This window comes from Kogia breviceps, chromosome 9 (genome assembly GCF_026419965.1).
Source record: "Kogia breviceps isolate mKogBre1 chromosome 9, mKogBre1 haplotype 1, whole genome shotgun sequence".
NCBI classification, from domain to species: domain Eukaryota; kingdom Metazoa; phylum Chordata; class Mammalia; order Artiodactyla; family Physeteridae; genus Kogia; species Kogia breviceps.
Window position 1 is genome coordinate 103,154,547 of NC_081318.1, and position 7,467 is coordinate 103,162,013.

At 46.8% G+C, this 7,467-nt stretch overlaps 1 protein-coding gene across 30 annotated transcripts in view; it reads right to left on the reverse strand.

Moving 5' to 3' along the window:
* Nucleotides 1–6,808, reverse strand: part of C9H7orf25 (chromosome 9 C7orf25 homolog) — a 422,474-nt gene extending 415,666 nt beyond the window's left edge. For 26 of the 30 annotated variants that reach the window (XR_010842308.1, XR_010842310.1, XR_010842303.1 and 23 more), the window contains exon 1: nt 6,606–6,772. Coding sequence is in view for 3 of the 30 variants with exons in the window: in XM_067042886.1 (XP_066898987.1) it covers nt 4,390–5,682; nt 5,779–5,904 (1,419 nt within the window). In the remaining 27 variants the exon portion in view is untranslated. Of the gene's footprint in view, nt 1–3,750; nt 3,891–4,022; nt 5,683–5,778; nt 5,978–6,605 lie in introns of those variants that run through there. The other 4 variants (XM_067042886.1, XM_067042887.1, XR_010842306.1 and 1 more) reach the window with 4 other exon arrangements.
* Between the last annotated feature and the right edge of the window lie 659 nt (nt 6,809–7,467).

Sequence of the window (7,467 nt, forward strand, 5' to 3'; positions counted from 1 at the left end):
GGCCATTGCCCACGTCAAACCAGGAAAAAGCTGGAAGGAAGAGGAAGCAGAATTAACAGACATCCCCCGGGTCTCACTGGCAAGGATTTCAGGCTGAGAGAGCAAGGATGTGGGTGTTTCCAGCCCCCACAGGACAGGCAGGCATAGGCAGGGAGAACTTGGACCAGGTGCAGTGTGCTGGCTGGCCCCTGCTATCTGCTGTGACCTTCGTGGACCTATTTGTCCTCCAGGTCTCAGCCTCTCGGATTTTCCATCCTTTTACTTCTTTGCTGCATTCTGGGAAATCTATTAAGAGCTATGTTTCAGTTCAAAATCTTTTCTTTAGTTTTGTCTGATTGACTTCTTTGAAGTTTTGTTCTGAACTTCTCATTTTAGTGAGGCTTTTTCTATTACTAGAACTCCCGATTGCTTGTATTCTCTCCTTATGGTTTCTATACTTTATTTTACCACCTTCTTAAAACATTTTTTTATTTATATGGAGACGGATTTCTGATTCCATGATGCCAGGTGGGGGGAGGTCTTCCCCACAGTGCACTCCTGGCCCTTCTCCCCTTCTGGGAAGAGTCATTTATTGGACCACCTGGGATGCTCCGCTCATCTCTGCCCTTTTCCTCTTGGGAACAAGCTTCCCACAAGTGAGGTGTCCTCTGCACCAGACAAGCTCTCCCATCACACGCCCAGCACTACTTGCACCTGGGTGGGTAGTGTATGCCTAATTCTGGGGTTCAGCCCACTTTCTGCAGATATAAACCACTTCCTCCATCTTAGCTACATGCAGTGTTTTGTCACACATGGTAGTTTAGCCTCTGCGTCTTTGACTCATTCCTCTTTTTAAAAAAATAATATACGCGGGGAAGACATCAAAGACCCCCATATTTACTTAATATTATTTATCAGATTATTTTACTATGATCTTAAGTTGTTGAGGAACTTTGTGTTGCTGACTCACTGGTGGTGGAAGATTTCCTCACATGATTTCACAATGTCTCACTGAAAGCCCATCCAAGCAAAGCTTCATTTCCATTGGACTCCGTGAAGCTTGGGAAACGGAAGTGTCCCACAAGTCACGAATGATGCCATGAGTGTTTCTGTGAGGTATCTGAACGATAGTACTTACCTGGGACCCATTTTTATACTAATTCCACAGGCCTGGGCTCCTTTTCTTCCACTCAGAGCCACTGCAGTCACATTTCCTTGCTGTCGCCATGGGCAGTGTTTACAAGATCCTTTTTCTCAGGGACTCCAGGCTTTCCAAGATTCTGGCTTCAGGCAGGGAGGCGTCTTGGGGTTACCTCTTTACCTCAAAGTAAGCCTCCTGCCTCCACTTTTATCCCAGCATGGAGATTAATCCCCAAGTCCCTAATATTTAAGTTGGGAGGTTCGTCTCTGTCTTTTATCCTCTGGCAAACAAGATTCCCACAGGGCGAGGTGTTCTTTGCCTGGGATTGAAATCTTCAGGCAGCTTTCTTTTTTAGGATATCTTGTTTTAGTATCAGAATCATGCTTACATTCCACAAAATGAATCTGAAAACATTCCCAATACAGTAATGATCTGAGACAACCAGCTTGCAATTACACAAATGAAGATACAGCCCCTGGGCTGCACACCTTCACAGGACACGGTCCTCAAGCAGGAGCAGCCCAAGTTCCCATTTGGGGGTAGGGGAGGGTGAGAAAATGGAACATCACATCTTACCATGCTAAATATTTCCACCCCACTTATGGGGTACTATTTTTTTTAATTGAGGTGAACTCCACAAAACATAAAATTAACTGACTTAAAGCGAAAAATTCAGTGGCTTTAGTACATTCATAATGTTGTGTAACTACCATCTCTATCATATAGTGCCAAAACATTTTCATCACCCCAAGTTGTTTAGGGCAGAATTGGCATGATACTTATGGGTCAGATTCAGTTTGCCCATATTATTTTTTAGAGCAAGGAGATTATTTGATAGTTAAACGTAAACAAAAACTTACCTAAAGAAGTTAATTGGACCTGGAAATTTTTTGGAGGTCGTTAATTAACTACTTGAACAATCTTCTCAAGGACTATGGGTTAAATAGATTTTCTAGTTCTTCCTCAATTTTAACTCATATTTCCTAAGAATATCATGTTTCACTGAGATTTCTAAACTTATCAAAATAGTATCTAGCTATTGTATATTTCCCTGTAATTAACTAGGGAAATTATAGTTTCTCCAAAGCTCTTTTATATCCTTCTTGGTCTTACAGCTCTCTTATGTTGTGCTTTCTGGTTTTTTATGCTTCTCTTGAGAATTCTTTTGACTTGTCTTCTCTTATATGGACCACATTTATTCTCCACCCTTGCCCCTCACTTGGAAGTGATTCAGCTTGGTTTCACTTGTAGTATCAGTAAAATTTCCTGTTTGATACCCGCAACTATATTGCTCTATGGCAAACTGTGTTTGACATGACAGGAACTTGAAAAATGTTTATTAAACGAATGAGTATCACATCAATTCTGCCTTGAACAGACCCAGCATATACTACATTCCACCATATTGCACTAGCTATCATTATAATCCCATCTTTCCTTCCATTAATTCTTCCTCCACACTACAGGTCTTCGTTGTTTTACTACGAGATTTGATCATGACCCATCCTTTCTTAAAAATGGCCAATGGCTCTCTAATGCCAAACTCTTCAGAGAACTTTGCCTGCTTTTCTACTTCACTTCCAGTTTTATAAACTGTCCACACGAGCCCTGTCTCTGAACAGGCCCACATCTTCACACTTCTGTCCCTTTCCCATCCACTCCCTGCACACTTCCTGCTGAGTCTCACACCCAACCCCTCAGAGGTCACTGCCTCTCTGACTTCCTGTCCCCATAGCACGAATTAGTCCCTCACCCTGTTCCCAGTCTTTTAAACGTAACTCTTTTAGAAAATTTAGTACATTAATTATACTTCAATTGTTTCCTTCCATTTCACACGAAGAACTCCTTAGACCAAAGAGCAATTATTCATCTTTTATACCAATAACTGTTACAATGCTTGGTACGTAATAGTACCAAGTAATTAGTACTTTAATAGGTGCCTGAAAAGGCCTAAGCCCAATTTCTAGCACTAGACAATTTCTGCTGCAGTGAAAGTTAAATCTGCCTCTCCACACTAACTGGGAGCCCCAATCACAGCCTTTTCCCCTAGGAAACGTGTTGAGTTAGTAATATAATCTCTCCCAGGAGAACCCCCCCGACACACACACTTAATTTTGCATTTCATTTCATGGGCCCCGACAAGCGAGTTCCACCCGCTCAACACTGTGGCTGGAAACTGAAGTTTCCCTACTCACAGAAGAGCGGCTGGTTCAGTGGGAAGGCCAGGCTGCGGGAACACAAAATCAAGTTCTAATAATGGCTCCTACACTTAGCACAAGTTAATACTTCAGCTTTAAGACTCAAGTCCCCATTTTTAAAATGTGAATACGTACCTACTTTGCTAATTTGTCCTCACTGCACATTCATGAAACACCTAGCACAATACGGACATAACAAGTTCTTTTTAATTACAACTGTGTCATGAAACAGGCATGGAATCTCCCTGCCACTGTTTCATGAGAGAGACGTAATAATGCAGCTGTCCCTCCCCACTTGCAAAAGGAATGAGAAAAGTAGTATTCATAATCCAAATACTGCTAATGTGGGGGCCATTTATATTTAAAAGTAAAACCTATTATTTTATATAATTCTTTTTCAATATATTCAAATTAATATTTAACCTTAAATACCTTAGGTTTGTAGTAGCGTGACTGTTGTCTATCTTATCACGATGGTGTATCAAGAGATTCATGGGACTCCCATGATCAGAATTCCCTTTATTTCCTTCTATATTAATGTCCTCTTTGTAAACATAACCACCAGACTGCACCTGACAGAAAGCAATCAAATAAGTGTCTTTTCAATAACACCCATAACTTTGGAATCTAAAATTAATTGAAAACTATTACCTCCCAGCCTCAACCCATTATCGACTGCTAAATCAATATAATGAAAAACAAGCTTCAGAGGTTTCTCCAGATATTTAATGCAAGATGCCATGTAGCCACAGTCCAAGAGATGAGGTTACCATTAGGGGAGTGGTAGCCCTACTGAGTGAAGCAAATCAAAATACTGTGATACAGCTACAAGCCTTATATAGATGTATTTCTGTTCTAATTATAATGTAGCCAGTTTGATAAATAAGGTTGCCTCTTGTGCTTTTTTCCTACTTTTAGTTGTATACCTTATAGATGAGACACACAGTCAACTTGATTGGTTTAAGAGCTCTAAAGAGTATTATTTTTACTATAGACCATTTGGGGGTTTTTTCCAATTAAAAACTGGAAGACACAGCCTTTGGTACAAATAACTTATTCCCATGACAGTATTTAAAGGATATCATCAGTGTTTGTTGTCAGTTGTGCAGGTAAGGGGGTAGCTAGGGCCTCTTTGCTCTCAGTAAGTGCTCTGGGCTGATGGATAAACACACTGAACTTAACACCCTGGTTGTTGGCAGCTCTGACAAAACCACTATTGGCAGTCATTGTAATGGCTTTTAGGGTGTCTCCTGTCCCAAAAATCGTTAATGAGCGGCTGTTGATTTTTGAACTGGACACTAGTTTCAAGGCACGCTCAGAAGGCTGGTCTGGGACCACGTTAATTCGCTTAATTAGCATAGCGGCCCGCTCTCTCTCCCCGGGTCCTCCTAAGGTATCCAGGATAGACTGAAAGTCCTTGACGGCAGATTCGCAGGCAAACAATTCCTTGTCCTTCATAAATGCCTCCAGCTGTGGCAGAACCTGCTCTTTCCTCTCTTGCTCTGCTTGTTCGGTGAGCACTTTTTCTCTGAAGATAAAGCGGCAGCCTCCGTAGCTGAGGGCAGATACATATGTGATTAAAGTAGTAATGTCCAGGTTGGCTCTTGTGCACACGTCAACCTTGATCTCCGTTGGAAACGCGACACTCGCTAGGATGTTTTCTCGGTCTACTCTGGTCACCCGCAAAAGTTCGGGGCCATCATCGTCTGATTCGCTCTCACTGGCCTGGAGCTCTTCACGGGGCTCTAACAGAGAGTTCACGGCTACTATGTCTCCCCTCACAGATACACCCATTTCTTTCAGCTTCTCGGCCATGGGGCTGGAGACACTGTTGTAAAATGCGAAGACGACGTGAGGGTTGCTGTACTGCACCGGCTGCTGGTGACTGGCCTGGAGGAAGTCTTCGGCCTGTTCAACGATGCTTTTGTCGCCATACTGGCCCCGGCCCAGCCAAATGTTATGCAGCGCTTCAGCCTTCCGGCCAATGGCTTTCACCCAAGTATGACCACCGTTTGCAACGACATCCACCACAAGGGTCTGCTTTTCACCCAAGGTGTCTGTGTAACCAAAGACATGGAGCACGCTGACCACATCTTCCAGGTTTTCTGCTGATTCCACGATGGCTCTTAGGTGTGTCAGGTTAGTGCTCTGTAAATGGGACTCCTTAATGGCTACTTTCCCAGCTTCTACCTTCTGTAGGAATTTTAATTCTGCCTTCAGTTTGCTGCACAGCTTGGCACTACCTTCGATGCCACCTTTTCTTGACCTGGAGAGTGATTCTGCTCTCTTCATCAGTTCCTTGGCTATGGCGATCCGTTCACAGAGCATGGAATGTGCAGACATGCTGACAGCATTATGCCTTTCCTATGAAAAGAAACAAATCAACCGCAAGCAATTCTTCACTCAGGATTACAAGACTTCAATCGGACCACAAAGATTATGGAGGCCGGGTCTATGAACCTGGGATTCTGCGTGTCTGATTCTGGAGTGACTCCCTCCTCCTCTGAGAGCTAAGGAAAGGATGATAGCTAGACTTCTGAGCTGCTTCTTACGTCCGCTGGGTTCTAACACTCTTTGCGCCTTCATTTCTTCATCTTGAAGGTCATGGGATCCACAGTATATCCCGGGTTAGGATAAAACGCAGGGGGCTGGCAACCTGCTACATAAAGAATTCCCTTATAATCAGCCTTACTGTTCTGTTGTTGAGAAATTTTAGTAGAAGGGTCAAGATAAAATGATTAAAATAAAAATAAACACACAGACTAGCTGGTGAACAAACTGTCCAAAACAGGAGACTCTCCTCAATTGACCACGCTAACCCTTCCATGAGTGGGTCTCCTTCAACCTGCTGCCTCGTGATTTCCCAGGGGCCAACGGTACACACGCCCAGGAATCCAGATCGCCTCGTACCTGCATGTGACGTCAACCCGGCCCACTTCTAAAGACCGAAGGAGCCCACCAACCTGGCTTCCGCTCCCACTCCGAGGAAAAAGCCCGAAGATAAACTCCACGGAGCAGCCCGCGGCGGCCCGGGCAGGCGGGCCTGAGGTCGGCGGGGCCTTCCGGGCGGGCATCCGGCCCTGCTCGGTCCACCTGCACCGCTGGCCCCGTCGGGCAGGCTTGGGCTCCAAGAGCCCCCGCGGCCAGCGCCGGGACCGAGGCGCGGGCGGAGGGCGCTCGGCGGCTCGGCGCTCGCCACCCACCCCGCCGACCCGGCCCAACCCCCTCCCGGCCTCGGAAGAGGCGCCCGGCTCTCCCACACCGTCGCCCCTTCCCCAGCTCCTCACCGGCAGCGCCCAGGACCGCGAGCGCGAGCAGGCGGGCACGTGCGCGCGAGGCCGGAACCCGCCGGGTAGCTTCACTGGGCAGCCCCCACCTCACTCGGGCCTCCGCTGCTGCTCGGCTGGCACGAGCTCCGCCTGCGCCAGCCCCGCCGCCTCGGGCTTTTCCCGCGTCACGTGGCCCCGCGCCGGGTGACGCCGAGCCCGCTATTCCCAGGCGGCAGCGCGGCCTCCAGAGTGGGGCTGACGCTAGCGCGGCGGCCATGTTTGTTGAGGGAAGAGGCTTCTCGCACTCCCGCCGCTAGGCCAGCGCGAGGGCGCGCGGCCACCTGGCCCCAGGAAAGATGATCTCCCACTGGGGCACCGGCCGCTCGATCCCCAGCGTGCCAGGCAGGCTGAACCCGTATCCTACCATCTAATCATGGTTAGACTGCCTGGGGCGGCAGTCGGTGCGTTTTGGTGGAGAAAACCTCCCGATCGCGCCCACCTCCTCTCCGCGGGTCAGGTACACCGTTTTGCTATCAAGCCCAAACCCCTACGAGTGCCAGACAGTGGTTGTCGTCTTAGTAAAAGTTTGGCTCATTTTAACAGAAAACTGGCTGGAGAGGCTTGTCAAAGGTTTCACAGCTGGTAAGTGCTGTAGCTGGGATTTCTGACCCCACCCCAAAGCACTTGCCACTGCGCCATCACGGGCTCTCCATTAGAAAGTGTCATATTAGAGACGCGCTGCCCTTCTCAAGAGGACAAACGATCGGTGGCTGGCTTCTGAAGGGCTGGGAAATTGATATTAGCTTTAGTAGAGTGTCCAGAGTCACCCATAAAGGCTAATTTTAAAAAATTTAAGCGGACTTTAAAATTAATCCTATGT